This window comes from Monodon monoceros, unplaced genomic scaffold (assembly GCF_005190385.1).
Source record: "Monodon monoceros isolate NGI ecotype Baffin Bay Population unplaced genomic scaffold, NGI_Narwhal_1 Super_Scaffold_21, whole genome shotgun sequence".
Classification (NCBI taxonomy): Eukaryota; Metazoa; Chordata; class Mammalia; order Artiodactyla; family Monodontidae; genus Monodon; species Monodon monoceros.
Genome location: NW_021703778.1, coordinates 18,953,615 through 18,973,489, shown reverse-complemented (window position 1 = coordinate 18,973,489; position 19,875 = coordinate 18,953,615). Strand labels below are relative to the sequence as shown.

At 38.1% G+C, this 19,875-nt stretch overlaps 1 protein-coding gene across 2 annotated transcripts in view; it reads left to right on the top strand.

The window, feature by feature from the left end:
- The first annotated feature begins 432 nt into the window (after positions 1-432).
- The window catches only part of MASTL (microtubule associated serine/threonine kinase like), a 32,938-nt gene continuing 13,495 nt past the window's right edge, over positions 433-19,875 (top strand). Inside the window, exons 1-6 of one of the 2 annotated variants that reach the window (XM_029236291.1) lie at positions 433-711; positions 3,927-4,064; positions 9,098-9,237; positions 9,910-9,998; positions 16,585-16,694; positions 16,880-17,030. In XM_029236291.1, the coding sequence (XP_029092124.1) occupies positions 526-711; positions 3,927-4,064; positions 9,098-9,237; positions 9,910-9,998; positions 16,585-16,694; positions 16,880-17,030 (814 nt within the window). In that variant the 5' untranslated portion in view covers positions 433-525. The remainder of the gene's footprint in view (positions 712-3,926; positions 4,065-9,097; positions 9,238-9,909; positions 9,999-16,584; positions 16,695-16,879; positions 17,031-19,875) is intronic. The other variant, XM_029236290.1, reaches the window with a different exon arrangement.

Below are 19,875 nucleotides of genomic sequence, written 5' to 3'. Positions count from 1 at the left end.
CATTCTGTGATTTCACTGGCCATTGTTTCACGGACCAGACCGAACTGGTTTACGTTTCTCCCGCGGGTGGGAGGCCGTAAAGGAGTTTTAAAAACAAAACAAAAAAAAGTGGGATGAGGGCCGGGTCCCACCAGCCTCATTTGGAGGTCGGGAGAAAACTCTTCAAATCCCTCGATTCAGAATCAAGCCCCCGTAATCCCTTTCCCCGTCTGCCAAGAACTATTTGTGCCGCCCCCTGTCACTACAAACGAGGTTCGTGAGCCGCTGTCACCCTGGAAGAGTCTGTGGTTGGTTCAAGAATTTCCCAGCTGCCCCGCCTTCACGTTCTTTGCCTTCTGCGTCGACGCAGAGCAGGTGACAGGGGCGGGGCCGTACTGGATTGGGCGTGGCGTGCGCAGCGACGGGGTGACATCACGGCCGAAGAGCGGCGTGGGCGGAGCCCCGCTTTGAAACCAGTTGGCGGGAGTTGCGGCTCCGGAAGGGCTCTTGGTCGCTGATAGAGACTTGCATCCGGGCTGGCCTGCTATGGAGTCCACCGCCGGCGGCGAGATGGAGGGTGGAGGAGGCACGCCGACAGGGGAGTTCGTGAATAGGATGCCGGTGCCACGACCTCCCTCCATTGAAGAGTTCACCATAGTGAAGCCCATTAGCCGCGGCGCCTTCGGGAAGGTGTATCTGGGGCAGAAAGGCAACAGGTTGTACGCGGTGAAGGTAAGAGTCAAGGAATAAAGAAAGCGAAAGAGGCCGGCCCTTGCGTCCTCCTTCCCGCCCCCTGAACTGGGCAGGCCCCAGGGCCGCTGGAACGACTAGACGGGTGCCTGGCTCGCTGAAACCTCCGGAGCCCTGTGGGATAACTTCTCACTTGGGGTGACAGCGCGGGCAAGTCGGTGCCACCTCTGCCCCGCCCTTCTCTTCGCACCGCGAACGCTTAGGAGACGCCAGAACTTCTGAATCATTTTTACTAATTTGGGCTTTACCAGGATTAGGGTTGAAACTTTAAATTTGAAACAGTTATTTCCATATTATATTTTAATTCTATCAGTTTGACAGATTCATTTTTTTATTGAGATGTAACTGACATTTACTAGTTTCAGGTGTACAACATAATGATTCAGTATTTGTCTATGCCGAAGTGATCTCCACAATGTCTAGTTAACAACCATCATGACACAGCTACAAATTTTTTTTCTTGTGATGAGAACTTTTAAGATCTCTCTCAGCAGCTTTCAAATATACAATGTAGGATTGACTGTAGTCAGCATGCTGTGATGTAGATTAACTTCTGACCTATATGACAAAAATCTCATTAAACCCCACTTTTCTCTTCATTGTATAAATCTAGAATGTACTTATATTTAAAGACGGAGCTGAAATATGTCCCAAATCACTCCTTTATCCTTGCAGTAGTATATATCATTCCAAAGCATTCAAGAGCTTTCAATATATTTGAAGCTGTTCTGGCCACTCTTGATTCTTATCCACTCCCATAGTTTCAGATTACTCACATCTCAGCACTGAGTGATTGTGATAAAGGAAAGAAGCCAGCAGTCTGATGCAGTTTCAACTTTCTGTCGGACATTGCTGTGTGACTATCTAGCAGGCACCTCGGAACTGTGCTTGCCTAACTTCGAACAATCCTCTCCACCTAACTGCCTCCTGTGTTCCTTCTCTCCATGTAATAATACCACCATCTCTGTCATTTCAAGCTAAAAACTTCAGGCATTTTAACTTTTCTCTATATATTCTCTCTCTCAACTAGGCCTGTCAATTCTGTCTCATATTCGTATTACCCCTTCCATTCCATTCCCAAGTCTGCCCAAGTACAGGACTTCATTTTTTCCATTTCTTTTTTTCTTTCTTTCCCTTTCTTTCTTTCTTTCTTTCTTTCTTTCTTTCTTTCTTTCTTTCTCTTTCTAAAAGTACAATTCAGTTTTTAGTAAATTAAATATAGAGTAACCATGACCACATTCCAATTTTAGAACATTCCCATCACCCTGAAAAGACCTCTCTTGCTCATCTGCCATGTCTCCCCCACTTAACACCCCTAGCCCCAGGTAATCATCAGTCTACTTTCTATCACTATAGGTTTGCCTTTTCTGGACATTGCGTATAAATGGAATCATGAAATATATGGTCTTTTGCATCTGGCTTTTTTCACTTGACATGATGTTTTTAAGGTTCATCAGGCCTTCATTACTATACCTAGTCTATTGGAACAGGCCCCTAACTGGAATCACTATTTTATTCCTTTGGCTGTGCCATGCAAGCTAAAGTCCAAACTCCTTAGAAAAACAGTCATGCTCCAAGTTCTGGCTCTAAGTTTCCACTGTATCTTCTACATATTCTATGTTCTAGCCACTCCAGACAATTGGCTAGTCCTTGAATGCTGTGTATTGTCTTGCTTCCAAATTTATGTTTATTCTGTTTCCTCCTTAAGTGCCTTCCTTCCACCCTTCTCTGCTCTTCTCCACCTATGTTGTTTATGTATTAAGGTTCATCTTAGCCCCCCTTCAAACCTCTCCTGACCTTTCAGACCCACCCTATTGAAATTAATTCTCTCTCGCTTCATATGTTCCCAAGATTTTTTGCGTTTCCTTCTATTATACTAACCAGTCACTATTAGCTGTTGAAATGAAAACACCAATACACTTTTTGATAAGTATTTGTGGATATCCGCTTTCTGTGTAGAGTCTGTGTACAGTGGTAACAAAACGAACATGCCCTCATAGAGCTTGCAATCTAGTGGAATGATAGGTGAAATCATGTTTCAGACTGGCTTTGTCAGTTTCCCTTGTTTTCTTAGGGAAAGGCTCTAAGGCTGGAATTTACAGCGTATTAATGATTTTATTACATGTTCTATTGAATCTTTGGAAGAAATATGCCTTTTTTTGACTTGTAATCTTCCTGAGAATTGATCTCAATGTTACTAACTATTCAGTTTAGTGCTCCAGTTTTTTTTTAAATTTATTTATTTTTGGCTGCGTTGGGTCTTCATTGCTGTGCGCGGGCTTTTCTCTAGTTGCAGCGAGCGGGGGCTACTCTGTTGCGGTGCGCGGGCTTCTCACTGCGGTGGCTTCTCTTTGTTGCAGAACACGGGCTCTGCGTGCATGGGCTTCTGTAGTTGTGGCTCTCGGGCTCAGTAGTTGAGGCTTGCAGGCTCTAGAGCACGGGCTCAGTAGTTGTGGCGCACGGGCTTAGTTGCTCTGCGGCATGTGGGATCTTTCCGGACCGGGAATGGAACCTGTGTCCCCTGCATTGGCAGGCAGATTCTTATCCACTGTGCCACCAGGGAAGCCCTAGTGCTCCAATTTTAATGTAGATTATAGTTTTGCTTCCTTACCAGTTACCTTGAGATTTAAAAAGAGTAGTTAGTTATTTTCTATAACACAGCATCTGAGACTATTAAGTTTCAGTAAACTCTAACCGTTTTTAAGAAATTTTTTTCCCAGGCAAACAAACATACATTCTTTCTCTTTCTGTTTCTATTTCCATCCATCAAAGAACCAGAAATTTAAAAAGTGAATTAGCTACTATTTCTCTATGCCTACATTCCTGATTATCTGGGGACGTATTAGGAACATTACTATATTTTGGCTTAGCTGTAAGAAGAACAGAACAGAATTTTTTTTCTACCAATAGGTAGGGTAGTCAGGGAGCATTTGCTTACATCTTTTTCCTTATCAAAAGGGATGTGATACTTTTGCCACTTGATACCAAGATAAGCAGTTCTATGTTAAAGAAAGTTTTGTTTTGTTTTCACCATATTAGCTGTTTTTCTAGCAGAGTTTCCCACTGGCAATGTGAGGTCCAAACAACATCTGTGTTTTCTCTCTCTGATTGTTTTCATGATGGCAACTAGGAAACCTGAGAATACTTTGTCATAAAAAATAAAATGGATGTGTCTATTGTCATGTTACGTACTACAGGTTGTCAAAAAAGCAGACATGATCAACAAAAATATGACTCATCAAGTACAAGCTGAGAGGGATGCCCTGGCCCTAAGCAAAAGTCCTTTCATTGTGCATTTGTACTATTCACTGCAGTCAGCAAACAATGTCTACTTGGTGAGTAAATAACTTAACATTTTCTCTTCATTCAGGAATCACTGAACCCAGTGACTTAAGAATTACAGTCTCTGGGTTCAGAGTACCTGCGTTTGAATTCCAGATCTTGCACTTACAAGCTTTATGACCTTGGCCAAGTTACCTTACCTGTTCTGTTAGTTAGGGTTCTCAGGGAAAAAGAACAATAGAGTGTGTGTGTGTGTGTTTGTCTGTCTGCCTGTGTCTGTGTCTGTGTGTGTGTGTGTGTGTGTGTGTGTAGAGAGAGAGGGGGATTTATTTTAGGGAATTGCCCTACATGGTTATGGTGCAAGCAAGTCCAAAATCTGCAGGGTAGGCCAGCAGGCTGTAGACTCCAGGAAGAGTTGATGTTGCAGCTCAAGCTCAAAGGCAGTGAAGAGGTAGAATCCCTTCTTCTTTGGAGGAGAAAGAGATGACACCTCAATTTTTTTTCTCTTCAGCTGATTGGATAAGGCCCTCCCACATGATGGAGGGTAATCAGCTTTTACTCAAAGTCTAATGGTTTAGATGTTAATCTTATCTAAAAAATACCTTCACAGCAACATTTAGATCAGTGTTTGACCAAATATCTGGGTACCATGGCTTAGCCAAGTTGACACATAAAATGAACTATCACACTTCAGTTTCCCATTTGCAAAATGGACATAATAATAGTACCTACCTCAGAGGTTGTTATGAAATTTCAATAGGTTGATATAAACTATGTAGAACAGTTTGTGGCACAGAGTGCTACAAATATTTGCTAAGTAAAGGATGCATAATAGAAATACTACATAAAGCTTGGGGTATGATAAGGAAAGATTTAGGGAAGTGGTGGATTTGGGGTTTATGGACTTAGAGAGTTGCTTGCTTTTCATTTAACATGGCAGCTTACACTCTGTTAATTCTAATGAGGAATTTGGGTGGGGGTAGGAAGAGGTGAGGATGGTAGGTGTTTTGACTTCAAGTTCTAGAGGTTCTTCTGACTCCAGAGACAGTGTGTGGATTAAATGTTTGGTAACTCCAATAGCTTCTGTTTAGTGTAAACAAACAGAATAATTGACTTTACATCTTTTAAGCCAATAGTTGGCAAACTGGCCCATGGACCAAAGAGCACGGGCTCTAGGCACGCGGGCTCAGTAGTTGTGGCGCACTGGGTTAGTTGCTCCGTGGCATGTGGGATCTTCCCGGACCAGGGATCGAACCCATCTCCCCTGCAATGGCAGGCGGATTCTTAACCACTGTGCCACCAGGGAAGTCCCTATTATAATATTTTTGAATTATTATTCCTGAAATCAGATAGACGGCCATATCTTGTCTACTAACTTCATCACTGGTTTAGATCCTTGATACTCAAAGTGTGTCCACAGACAAGCAGTATCAGCATTGTCTGAGAGCTTATTACAAATGCAGAATTTCAAGCTGCACTCCAAATCTGCTGAATCGGAATGAGATTTTGTTTGTTTGTTTGTTTTTTATTTTTTGGCCATGCTGTGTGGCATGTGGGATCTTAGTTCCCCGACCAGGGATCGAACCCGCACCCCCTGCAATGGAAGTGCAAGTCTTAACCACTGGACTGCCAGGGAATTCCCCAGACTGTGAATTTTAACAAGATCCCCAGGCATGTTAAAGTTTGAGAAGCACTGGCTTAGACAAAAGATTTCCTAGAAATCAAAGCTACCTTTGAGACAAAAAAGATAAAGTATGACTAAACTTAGCCACAATAACAACAAATAATTGATTACTACTTTCCAGGTACTATACTAGTACAAGGAACATAAAGATGGAAATGTTTATTACGGAAATGTTCAAACATATACAAAAATTGAAAGATTACTATAATGAACTCCCATATATCATCATCCAAGTCCACCAGTTGGCAACACTTCACCAAATTTGTTTAATCCATTCCAACTCCTCCACCAACCTTTCATGTAATGGTCTTGGCATCCTGTGATTCAATGCCTCGATTCTTTATTTTTTTAAACATCTTTATTGGAGTATAATTGCTTTACAATGGTGTGTTAGTTTCTGCTTTATAACAAAGTGAATCAGCTATACATATATATATATATATATATATATATGCGTCTCCCTCCCACCCTCCCTATCCCACCCCTCTAGGTGGTCACAAAGTACTGAGCTGATCTCCCTGTGCTATGTGGCTGCTTCTCATTAGCTATCTATTTTACATTTGGTAGTATATATGAGTCCATGCCACTCTCTCACTTCATCCCAGCTTACCTTAATGCCTGGATTCTTTATTAAGGTTTTCAAAATGATGATTTTAAAAAATTCTATTATTCCTTCAGCTTTTATTAGCTGGAATTCATCTATAAAGAACTTTCCCTTATTATCTATTTCATTGCTCTGAAATACAGCTTGTCTAAGGAAGGCAGAATAAATGCTTGATTCTTTCCCTTTCATCACCAGTTTTCAGAAGTGCAACCTCTAAATAAGTGTTTTTTAAAGTATCTTTATGAATTCATGGAATGTTGTAGTTTTGATGTGTTTTAATCCATTGCAGTCATTTTTTTCTGTGTTTAAATTGTCCCATCTTTAGTGAGTGGGAGCCCCTTCAGTTCATCTCTTTGTCTTTTTATACTATCCTAGTAATCTGATAGCTTTCTTGCTTTCTGGCATGACAAGATAGTTAAGGCTCATTTTGCAAATGTCCTGAACTAGATCTAGGCAAGGAGGTCTAGCTCCTTTTTGGGAAATAGTGTCTAGAGGCCGTGATCTAGGAGGTAGTGATTAGAAAAGTTCATTGCCACTAGGTTGTCATTCCTTTTAGGCATTCTCAGTGGACAGACTAGGAAACACACATTTTTATAGAAAAATATATCACGAGTTCATGCTGATATTTCCAGGTCAAAGGAAAATTACAGAATTTTTACTTAACATTTTTGAAAAATATATAAAATATAAAAATATTTTGAAAAATATTTGTATTCTTTCACCCTGAAAATCTGGGTTCCTAACTATATCTATATATCTATATCTATATCTATACGCATATAGTATTTTCAACATAGCAATACCAGTATTGTTTTCCTAACACTAAAACAACTGGATTCAATTTAGGATTTCTCTGCAATTCTTTTTGCCCTTATGATGTATGTACTATCAAGATTCTGTTCTCTGAAGTCACTTGAAATAATTCTGTGTGGTTATGAAACTTGAGATAGTGCAAAGTTCATTTATTCCCCTTTTGTATCAGAGATTTCTACTCGAAAAGAGAATCCATAAAAGTACTAGAAGAAAACTGATGTGATTATTTTAATAGAATGGTGCACATCTTACTATGTGAAAAATAAAGCCTACTTTGACACAAAATACCATATACATGGTCAGGAAGAAAGGGTAAATACCCCAGCAGAAAAATAGGCAAAGAATACCAGTGATTCAGAGAAGAAATATGAAAGACTAAAAGCAGTGTAAAGATGCTAAATCTCCCTAAAAGTAAATAAACATTTAAACAAGTTCATTTTTTCTTCCTTAGATTGACAAAAAGTATTGATAATCATTGTTGATGAGGGTGTGAGAAAACAAGCATTCTCATGAGCTCAAATACAGTTATCTGTTTGCTTATTTCCCTACTACTAAATTATAATCATTAAGTGCATCAGTTACATTTTATTCATGCTATATTCCCCATGCTAGCACAGTTTTTGTGCTTAGTAATGTTTTAATGATTCATACTATCAACAAATATTAACTAACCTCTGTGTACCAGGGAAGTGATTGCCTTAAAGAGGAAAGAAATGACTTATATTATCAAGTCCTTAGTAGGCAATATTTTATAGCTTGAAACTATAGAAAATTTTGAGAATAATGACTAGTACATGTAGAAGGATTAATAGAGCTTTGCAGCCTCATAGCAGTAATGAATTCAGGCAAGAATCATGTATAGTCATATGATGCTAAAATCATTGCTTGAAAGTTTGTTGGGGAAAGAGGGTATTTACATAGTTTCAAAGTATCTTCCCCAGATTGCCTATTAATTACAAAGAGGGAGAAAATACTTCTTCAGTGAAGGAACCTGGAAGCCACCACCTTAACTAAGTCATCAAAGTTAACATTACCAGGAATGGAACACACTAATATTTAGCAGTCTCATCTGGTGGAAGTCACTAAGAAGTACTCAACATCGATTTTGTAGTATTCCTGCCCAAAATTCATAGCCTGAATTGAATCATAAGGAAATAATCAGATGTCATGAAAGACCGTCCCATGCCCCATCCAGCACCCTGCCAAAAAAAGGCAAAAAGTTATTCCAGATTAAAGGAGATGAAAGAGATATGACAACTAAATCTCATGCATGGTCCTGGCCTGGGCATGAGAGATGAGGAGAGAGGCCATCAGGAACAATATTGAGGTAATCAGAGAAATTTGAATACAGACTATACAACAGGTAATAGCATTATTTTAGAATTAAATTCCGTGCATTTTATTATGCTATAGTTACATAAGAATGACCTTGTTGGGAGATACATGATGACCTCTTCAATTTTATTCTTGAGTTAGCCAAAATTTTAAAGTTATAGATTAATACCAGTTGCTAATGTCGCCATATTTTTTTAAATTAAACTGCTTAATCTGAACAAAAATACATGCCTGTAAGGTATTTATGTTAATGATGTTCATAATTGTGTTATGTTTATTATGTAACATAATCATGTTAATGATTAGCATAAATATTCATTTTTATATTCATATATGTGGAGAGGAAGAAAGCAAATGTGGCAAAGTGCTAACGATGGGCGAATGTAGATGGAGAGAATATGAGAAGTCATCCTGCTCTTCTCACACCTTTTCTATATGTCTGAATTTTTGTTCAGACTGAACAGTTTAATTTAAATTTTAAAAAGTATATGGCAGTATGAGTAAACCTGGTATTGATGTGTACTGAGTGACACCAAGAAAATGTGTCTTATAGGACCATGCTAAAAATGCATAACCGTAATGCTCAAGTAAGATATTTTTAAAGTAGTCATATTGGTTTTATTTTGCAATATTTATATTCCTTTTGACAGGTAATGGAGTATCTCATAGGTGGAGATGTCAAGTCTCTCCTACACATATATGGTTATTTTGATGAAGAGATGGCTGTGAAATATATTTCTGAAGTGGCATTGGCTCTAGACTATCTTCATAGACATGGAATCATCCACAGGTAAAGACTGACTTTTCTCCAAACTATTACTTAAAGCACAGGTAATCAAATTATATATTAAATATTTTAGTCTTAAATATTTGCATAACCCCACATATCTGCGTTATCTAAAGTTTAGTAGTAACTTGTGTGAGTTTACGAATTATATCAACTCTTCTTTCATCTCCCTGTGTGTTTTGAATATGTTGCTTTGTCTTCGGGTATCCCCTTTTGTGGAGAATATTGAATCTTTTTTCCACTCCTTTGGCTGTACGTCATATAAAAGTGCTATATGTTATAATGCCAGCTGATTTACAGTGTTTTGCTCTTTGCAAAGAAAGGTTAAGTGGCTCTTTTCGATTAAGGCTTAATCTCACCCTCCTTGAAAGAGGTAAATATGATTTTGACCTGGCTTGAGGTTTATTTTACCTAATGAAGTTTATTTATTTTAATAGAATATGTAATGAATGATGCCAAAGATAATCTAGCATTAAATAGTTAACTTTCTTGTAGATTCAGATATACAAAATATAGTTTGCTTTTGAGAGTTGTTTTCTGCACTTTCAAAGCCACCAATGAGAGAAAATAAGTCGGGTTTGATTGTTCTGTAACTTTCTGTTTTTTTCACTGGTAATTCTAAAATCAACACTAGCTCTTTTTTAGTTATCTGCTATTTGTTTTTTATATGTGCAGGGATTTGAAACCAGACAATATGCTTATTTCTAATGAAGGTCACATTAAACTAACAGATTTTGGCCTTTCCAGAGTTACTTTGAATAGAGGTAAGAAACACAGCAAGTAAGTACCTTTTAAAAAATCCAGCACATTTTAGACACTACATTTCATTAATTTATACTGTTTTCTTTGTTAGTTTATAACGAATAAAATTTGATGATTATTTTTTTCTGCAATAGGCTAAAAACGTATACTGGTATTTTCATTCAATTAAAGATGAAAACGGATTAACTAATCTTATATCCTCAAAGGTCCTTGAAGATCTTTGGATCTTCAAAGAGGAACTGACAGTTTCTGTTCTTCCAAATTTTTATCCCTACTGAAACTGGCGCTGACCAATTAAACATCAGTAAAATGACTAAAATAACTACAACATGATAGACAACTAATACCTAAAGAAATTATTCAAATATACATGACCACCACGTTGATAAACAAGGGGCAGAGAAAATAAACACAGAATTCACAAATACATATATATGGGAGTATGTTAATTTCACTACTCATAGCACTAGAAATGCTAATTTAAAAAAGTAATAAATGAATCATTTTACACTATTAAGCTAGCCAAAAGCAAAAATGGAGAGCTGAAGATCCAGTGTTAATGAGACTGCAGAAAGCACAGGAAGTTTTCCTAGGGACATTTCAAATAAGCATAGTTCTTTCCAAAGGAAATGGAGCAGTATGATTTAAGAAACAAAGGTTTTAATTCTTTTCGACCTAGTGACTTGTGTCTTAGAATTTATTCTAAGGAAATGGTTCAAAAGAATAATATATATGGGGCTTCCCTGGTGGCACAGTGGTTGAGAGTCCGCCTGCTGATGCAGGGGACACGGGTTCGTGCCCCGGTCCGGGAGGATCCCACGTGCCGCGGAGCGGCTGGGCCCGTGAGCCATGGCCGCTGAGCCTGCGCATCCAGAGCCTGTGCTCCACACGGGAGAGGCCACAATGGTGAGAGGCCCGCGTACCGCAAAAAATAATAATAATAATAAAATAAAATAAAAATTAAAAAAAAAAGAATAATATATATGAATAAAGTTGTTTGTAGCTGCATTGTTTCTAACAGGGAGAAACTAGAAACTACTTAAGTTTATTACAGAAACATGGAGAAATGACAGCTTCCTGACTTGGTAGTTTGTTGTATTATCTACTAAAATGGCAGAGGATGGAAATAAATGAGCAGTAGAACCAAATATTGGGTTATAAATTATTAACCGTGGGATTATAAATATTTGAAAGTAAATAGAGAGCTACACAAAAAAAAAAAAAAAAAATAGAGAGCTACAATTCTTTATTTGCAAGTACAAATTTTGAAGCATTTTGAAGACCTAAAGATTTTTCATATATTTGGTAAAATGTGACCTGAGTTGATGTGGACCATTTATAGTTTTTATTAATCCTAACTCACGTGACTACCCATACTTTTCATAGCTGTAATAATAAGTACAGATTGTAGACGAAATGCACTAGGGATGTTCCATACTATACAGTATATTAATCACTTATTTTTCTAAAATCTAAACATTTACTGTTGTGGCCTGTCCCGTTGCGGAGCACAGGCTCCAGACGCGCAGGCTCAGCGGCCATGGCTCACGGGCCCAGCCGCTCCATGGCATGTGGGATCTTCCCAGACCGGGGCACGAACCCGTGTCACCTGCATCAGCAGGCGGACTCTCAACCACTGCGCCACCAGGGAAGCCCTAAACATTTTTTAATAAGGCAAATCTAACTCCTCAGTTTCAGAAAAGATATTGGGAAAAATGACAAATGAGAAAAATTTTGTATTTTTTTTTCCTTTTTTCTTTTTCTTTTTTTTTTTTTTTTTTCGTCTGCGCTGTGCGCCATAAAGGATTGTAGGTCCCCTACCAGGGATCAAACCCGTGCCCCCTGCATTGGGAGCTCAGAGTCTTAACCACTGGATCGCCAGGGAAGTCCCAGAAAAATGTTGTATTAGGGTGATATTGCTGATGAATTTAAATTATTTTTATATTATAATATTAATACTTTTTATTTTTATTTTTTCATATCTCATGGTTTAGCTTAAAGATGGCTCCCAAACATTGTGAATTTAGGTTAATATAAATAATTCTATGAAAAACATCTTGGAGCATACAGGTTTTTCTGATTTGGTTTCTTTCTTTTCCTTTATTTTTTTGGATTGTGATTAAAAAAAACTCAAGGTAAAATTTACCATCTTAACCATTTTTAAGTGTGTACTTTAGTAATATTGACTCTAGTCACATTGTCGTGCAACAGATCTCTACAACTTTTTCATCTTGTAAAACTGAAACTCAATACTCCATTTTCCCCTCCCTAAAGCCCTGGCAGCCACAGTTCTACTTTCTGTATGAGTTTGATTACTTTAGATACCTCATATAAGTTGAATCATACAGTATTTGTCTTTTTGTGACTGACGTATTTCACTTAGCATAGTGTCCTCAAGTTCATCCATATTGTAGCATGTGACAGGATTTCTTTCTTTCTTAAGGCCAAATTTTATACACACACACACACACACACACAAACACACAAACACTGATATACATATGCGTGCCGTGTTTTCTTTATCCATTCACCTGTCGATAGGTATTTGGGTTGCTTCTACCTCTTCGCTATTGAGAATGATGCTGCAGTGAACATGAGTATGTAAATAAGTCTTGAACACCCTGCTTTCAATTCTTTTGGGTGTATACCCAGCAGTGGAATTGCTGGGTCGTGTAGATCAAATTCTATTTTTAATTTTTTTTTTTTTTGCCATACGCAGGCCTCTCACTGTTGTGGCCTCTCCTGTTGCGGAGCGCAGGCTCCGGACGCGCAGACTCAGCGGCCATGGCTCACGGGCCCAGCCGCTCCGTGGCATGTGGGATCTTCCCGGACCGGGGCACGAACCCGTGTCCCCTGTATCGGCAGGCAGCCTCTCAACCACTGCGCCACCAGGGAAGCCCTATTTTTAATTTTTTGAGATATCTCCACTGTGTTTTTCATAGTGGCTGCACAGTTTTACATTTTACAATTTACCAGCAATGCACAAGGGTTCCAATTTCTCCACATTCTTTCCAACACTTCTTATTTTCTGTTTTTTGATAGTGGTCATCCTAATGCATGTAAGGTAATATTTCATTGTAGTTTTGATTTGCATTTTTCTATTGATTACTAATGTTGAACATCTTTTCATAAGCATGTTGGCCATTTGTATATCTTCTTTAGAGAAGTGTCTATCCAAGACTTTTGTTCACAATTTAATTAGATTACTTGGGAGTTTCTGTTATTGAGTTGCAGTTGTTTCTATATTCTGTATATGAACCCATTAACAGATAAATAATTTACAGATATTTTCTCCCAATCTGTAGGTTGTCTTTTCAGTCTGTTGATTGTTTCCTTTGATGTGCAGAAGTTTTGAAGTTTGATATAGTCCCATTTGTTATTTTTGCCTTTTTCCTGTGCTTTTAAAGTCATAACCAAGAAATCATTGCCATAATATTTTTTAACTTGTTTAATTTGTAAAATATTTTTAAAGAAGTTTATTGTCATTTTTATTGTTTCATCAAAATGAGGTATAAATGAAATTCATTAAGTTCAAACTTTCAGCCTACCTTTTAAAGTCTTACACCACATACAAAGCATTACACTTCTCTTACTACTTTGGATAGCTAAAGAAAATAGTACAGGGGCTTCCCTGGTGGCGCAGTGGTTGAGAGTCCGCCTGCCGATGCAGGGGACACGGGTTCGTGCCCCGGTCCGGGAAGATCCCACATGCCGCGGAGCGGCTGGGCCCGTGAGCCACGGCCGTTGAGCCTGCGTGTCCGGAGCCTGTGCTCCGCAACGGGAGAGGCCACAACAGTGAGAGGCCCGTGTACCGTAAAAAAAAAAAAAAAAAAAAAAAAAAGAAAATAGTACAATATTACGTGTGAGTGCTGAATGTTCTATTTTACAATGTTACACATTGAAACCTGATAGAAATCTGCATCATTTTCTATCTTGCCCTATACTTACATAGTTAGCTCACATGAGGGGCCCCCAATTTATATTAATTACTTAAATAGATTCTGTTTTTGAAATTTATTTTATATTCTTAATATTTTGATTCCTTTCTTAGCGTTTTTTACAACCTCCTTTTCTTTCTTTCTTTTTTTGTAAATAAATTTATTTATTTATTTATTTATTTTTGGCTGCCTTGGATCTTCATTGCTCCGTGCAGGCTTTCTCTAGTTGCAGGGAGCAGGGGATACTCTTTGTTGCGATGCGCAGGCTTCTCATGTGGTGGCTTCTCGTTGCAGAACACGGGCTCTAGGTGCTCAGGCTTCAGTAGTTGTGGCACACGAGCTCAGTAGTTGTGATTCGCAGGCTCTAGAGCACAGGCTCAGTAGTTCTGGTGCACGGCCTTAGTTGCTCCGCAGCATGTGGGATCTTCCCAGACCAGGGCTCGAACCCATGTCCCCTGCATTGGCAAGTGGATTCTTTTTTTTTTTTTTAACATCTTTATTGGAGTATAATTGTTTGACAATGTTGTGTTAGTTTCTGCTGTATAACAAAGTGAATCAGCTATATGTATACATATATCCCCATATCCCCTCCCTCTTGAGTCTCCCTTCCACCCTCCCTATCCAACCCCTCTAGGTGGTCACAAAGCACTGAGCTGCTCTCCCTGTGCTATGCAGCTGCTTCCCACTAGCTATCTATTTTACATTTGGTAGTGTATATATACCTATGCTACTCTCTCACTTTGTCCCAGCTTACTCCTCCCCCTCTGCATGTCCTCAAGCCCATTCTCTATGTCTGCATCTTTATTCCTGTCCTGCCCCTAGGTTCATCAGAACCTTTTTTTTTCTTTTTTTTTTTTTAGATTCCATATATATGTGTTAGCATATGGTATTTGTTTTTCTCTTTCTGACCTACTGCACTCTGTATGACAGACTCTAGACCCATCTACCTCACTACAAATAACTCAATTTCCTTTCTTTTTATGGCTGAGTAATATTCCATTGTATATATGTGCCACATCTTCTTTATCCATTCATCTTTCGATGGACACTTAGGTTGCTTCCATGTCCTGGCGATTGTAAATAGTGCTGCAGTGAACATTGTGGTACATGACTCTTTTTGAATTATGGTTTTCTCAGGGTATATGCCCAGTAGTGGGATTGCTGGGTCATATGGTAGTTCTATTTGTAGTTTTTTAAGGAACCTCCATACTGTTCTCCATAGTGGCTGTATCAATTCACATTCCCACCAACAGTACAAGAGGGTTCCCTTTTCTCCACACCCTCTCCAGCATTTATTGTTTGTAGATATTTTGATGATGGCCATTCTGACCGGTGTGAGGTGATCCCTCATTGTAGTTTTGTTTTGCATTTCTCTAATGATTAGTGATGTTGAGCATCTTTTCATGTGTTTGTTGGCAATCTGTCTCTCTTCTTTGGAGAAATGTCTATTTAGGTCCTCTGCCCATTTTTGGATTGAGTTGTTTGTTTTTTTGATATTGAGCTGCATGAGCTGCTTGTACATTTTGGAGAGTAATCCTTTGTCAGTTGCTTCGTTTGCAAATATTTTTTCTCATCCTGAGGGTTGTCTTTTCGTCTTTTTTATGGTTTCCTTTGCTGTGCAAAAGCTTTTAAGTTTTATTAGGTCCCATTTGTTTATTTTCGTTTTTATTTGCATTTCTGTAGGAGGTGGGTCAAAAAGGATCTTGCTGTGATTTATGTCATAGAGTGTTCTGCCTATGTTTTCCTCTAAGAGTTTTAGAGTGTCTGGCCTTACATTTAGTTCTTTAATCCATTTTGAGTTTATTTTTCTGTATAGTGTTAGGGAGTGTTCTAATTTCATTCTTTTACATGTAGCTGTCCAGTTTTCCCAGTACCACTTATTGAAGAGGCTGTCTTTTCTCCATTGTTTGGTGTTGCCTCCTTTATCAAAGATAAGGTGACCATATGTGTGTGGGTTTATCTCTGAGCTTTCTATCCTGTACCATTGATCTATATTTCTGTTTTTGTGCCAGTACCATACTGTCTTGATTACTGTAGCTTTGTAGTATAGTCTGAATTCAGGGAGCCTGATTCCTTCAGTTCCATTTTTCTTTCTCAAGATTGCTTTGGCTATTCAGGGTCTTTTGTTTTTCCATACAAATTGTGAAATTTTTTGTTCCAGTTCTGTGAAAAATGGGTGGGCAGATTCTTAACCACTGTGCCACAAGGAAAGTCCCTTCAACCTCCTTTCTAATACTTTATTACCAAGAATTATTTTTTTGCCAGTTAGATATCACTCTTTTTTTAATTGATTAATTTATTTTTACCTTTTGACCCCCTTCATCCATTTCTCCCACCCCGTACCCCCACTTCTGGCAAGCACCAATCAGTTCTCTGTATCCCTGAGCTTGGTTTTTTGTTTTGTTTTGTTTTTTATATTCTGTATATAGAGGGAACATATGGTGTTTGTATTTCTCTGTCTGCTTAGTCGTACATGTTTACTGTATGGCGTGATGGCTTTCCTAGCTCTATTTGTCTTGCACAAGCCAACTTTACAGATAATGTTAATAATGTGGAAAGTGAGGCAAAGTTCAGAGCAAATAAGTATTGACTTAGTCAATGACAGTTGAAGTTTTTGAAGAATATCATATACTTTTCTTTCCATACATAGATATCAATATGATGGATATTCTTACAACACCATCTATGGCCAAACCTAGGCAAGATTATTATTCAAGAACCCCCGGACAAGTATTATCTCTCATCAGCTCTTTGGGATTTGTAAGTACTTGATAAGAAAAAACTCATATAATATGCCCTTTCATGATTGCCATTTAAATGAATTAAAATATCAAGCATGTTGAATTACTTCAACATTTTATCTGCTTAGGTGTATAACAGTCAATGCATTTAGGTGGTGTTTTTGTGAAGGTAAATCATAGCATTTGTTTTTCTCTTTTTAATAGCACACACCAGTTGCAGAAAATAGTCAAGACTCTGCAAATATTCTTTCAACCCATGTGTCTGAAACATCACAGCTTTCTCAAGGACTAACTTGTCCTATGTCTATAGATCAAAAGGACGTTACTCCTTATTCTAGCAAACTACTAAAATCATGTGAGTATAAAAGAAAAGGTAGTTTATTCTATTAAATGTGTCTTTTGAGGAACAAAGTATTTTGGAATATTCAAATATTCAGACGCTCTGTGGCATTTCTCTATTTTATCATGTAAATGCCATTTCTGACAGGGGTTGTTGCAGATCTTTAAATCAACAGAATAAAATGTCAAGTTAATTCTTCAATTAGCTATAACATTGTAATGATCATTGGGTGAATATTACTATACTGAGTCTATGGAAGTCTTATATGGAGAAGATGTAGTACTTGTACTATTCTGTTCCTTTATAAAATTATTTCCAAAAGATTCTGAAATAAAATAGTTGAAGTAAAGATATGGTTTTTAATTATTACACAATAAAAGACAAAAGTCAAGTAGTAAAGGAGGCAAGTGGGACATTTGTATAGCACTTAACCTCACCCTCTATAACTTATCAACAGTGGACAATTTAGTTGTCTGCATGCATGTTCATCATCTTGGGAATGTGAATAATGATGCTTTGAAGGGTAATTAGTGTTGTTTTTTCCATAGATTTTACCTTGTTTATAATTTGGTCCTCAAATCTGTACATATCTTGGATGAATGGGTAGACAGATAGAAAGAATTGCCTCCTTTTTACAAATGAGAAAATTAATATTAAAAACTTTCAGTTACATACTAGTAAGTGGGTCAATTAATTCCTGACTGCAAATATAGTTTTCTGTCCACTGACCCTTTCCTCTTGTTTCTTCAAACACTTCTGTGAACATCAAAATAGCTGAAATATATATATAACTTTGATAAACAGAAAACTGTTAGGGAGTTCCCTGGTGGTCCTGGTTAGGACTCGGCACTTTCACTGCTGTGGCCCGGGCTCAATCCCTGGTCAGGGAATTAAGATCCTGCAAGCCGTGTGGTGTGGCTGGGAAAAAAAAAACAAAACAGAAAACTTGTTAAAATATAGGATATGCAGATGTGATTTATAGCCTTGTTCTTAAGGGAAATGATTGCATCTCCCTCAGCCATTTTTTAATCTGATCAGAATGTGGTAGGCACTGTGCTGGTCACATGAGTGAATATGAAGATGAATACGAGAGGTCCTTGCCTCCGGAGAACCTGTAATTTTGTGGTGATTGTAGTTATAAAGGGATAATAATAACAGTCCTATAAAATAAATGCCATAGGAAGAATACTGTGATCCAACACAAAAAGTGATCATTGCTAACTGGAAAAACCAAGAATGGTTCTAAATAAAGATATAGGAACAACCAAGCAGGACCTAAAAAGAGAAATAGGATCTTAATAGCTCCAAGTATATTGGAAAAGGGCATTTCAGATAGAAGCATGAGCAAAGGCATGGACACATGGAAGTATCTTCTATCTTTAGACAACAGGACAACATGTGAGAATGGGAAGCACGTGCAAAGAAAAAGGAAGTTTAGCAGGTAGATGGGGAAGGTACATGGGGAAGGATCAGTGTGGTTACAGAGAGCCTGGAATGTAAGCTGTAGAAAAAGGGGAGCCACCAAAAGTTTCAAAGCAGGGAATGGTCTGATCGTATTGGTGATCCAGAAGGAGCTCAGTAGCAAATATACAGTGTGCAGACGCATTAGATCAGATACAAGTTCCCATGTTGCTGGGGAAAAGCAGCTGAGCAGTTTACTCAGATGTCAAGGTCAGTGTCCAGTGAGTCTCAGGAATCCCATTGACAGGATTTATGTGCCAAAGAGAAAGTTGTTTTAGACGGACTTTCAAATCTCCTTCCAGTTTCAAAATTCTAAGGTTTATTAGATCAAAAAAACTATAGTAAACTAAGAATTTACTTGGGATTAAAGTCATGTTCACCCTTTTCAGGAAAGAGAAAACAAGATATACATTATCTTTTTATATACATATAAAATCTTTATATGCATGTATTGTGATCTTTAGTAAAAGCATGATTATCTGTTGTGTCTCATTTTAAGTTTAGGAGCAACAATTTTTATTTTTTTATTTTTTTAAATTTATTATTATTTTTGGCTGCATCGGGTCTTCATTGCTGCGTGTGGTCTTTCTCTAGTTGCGGCGAGTGGGGGCTACTCTTCGTTGTGGTGCGTGGGCTTCTCATTGCGGTGGCTTCTCTTGCTGCAGAGCACAGGCTCTAGGCATGTGGGCTTCAGTAGTTGCGGCACGTGGGCTCAGTAGTTGTGGTGCACAGGCTTAGTTGCTCTGCGGCATGTGGGATCTTCCCAGACCAGGGCTCGAACCCGTGTCCCCTGCATTGGCAGGCAGATTCTTAACCACTGTGCCACCAGGGAAGTCCCAGAGCAACAATTTTTAGCATCATTATTTGTATATAAGATACAGGAACTTGTATCATATAGATGGTGCTGCTTTCTTGCACTGGCTCACTCCTAGACAAATCACTATTATTTGTTTTACCCAGTAGTGTAAAAAAGTCTCTATGGATGTATATAATTCCACACTTGTAAGCGTGTAAACCTCAACATTAAAATAAAGCCACAGTTTTAATTAAATACAAATTGAATCGAGTAAACGTAGTCCCATTCCAGCCTCCTAGCACACCTGGATATAGCACATCAATAATGGTCCTTCATCAAGAAAAGTTTCAAGTTGGATAATGGTTATTCAAAATGGATTTCCTCCTAATTATGTAAGTTCACTCCCTTGTCCTGATTTCTACTTTATGAATATTGAGAGTTTTGCTTTGTTTTTTAACTTTCAGAACAGTACTTGTATGCCAAAACCACCCAAAGCCATCCTTATGGATGAAATAATGTTTACATGGAAATAGTTCTGATATGAAATGCTTAATACTTTTTCTAATTATCTGTAAAGATTCAGGATCAGCGGAAAAGTAGGAA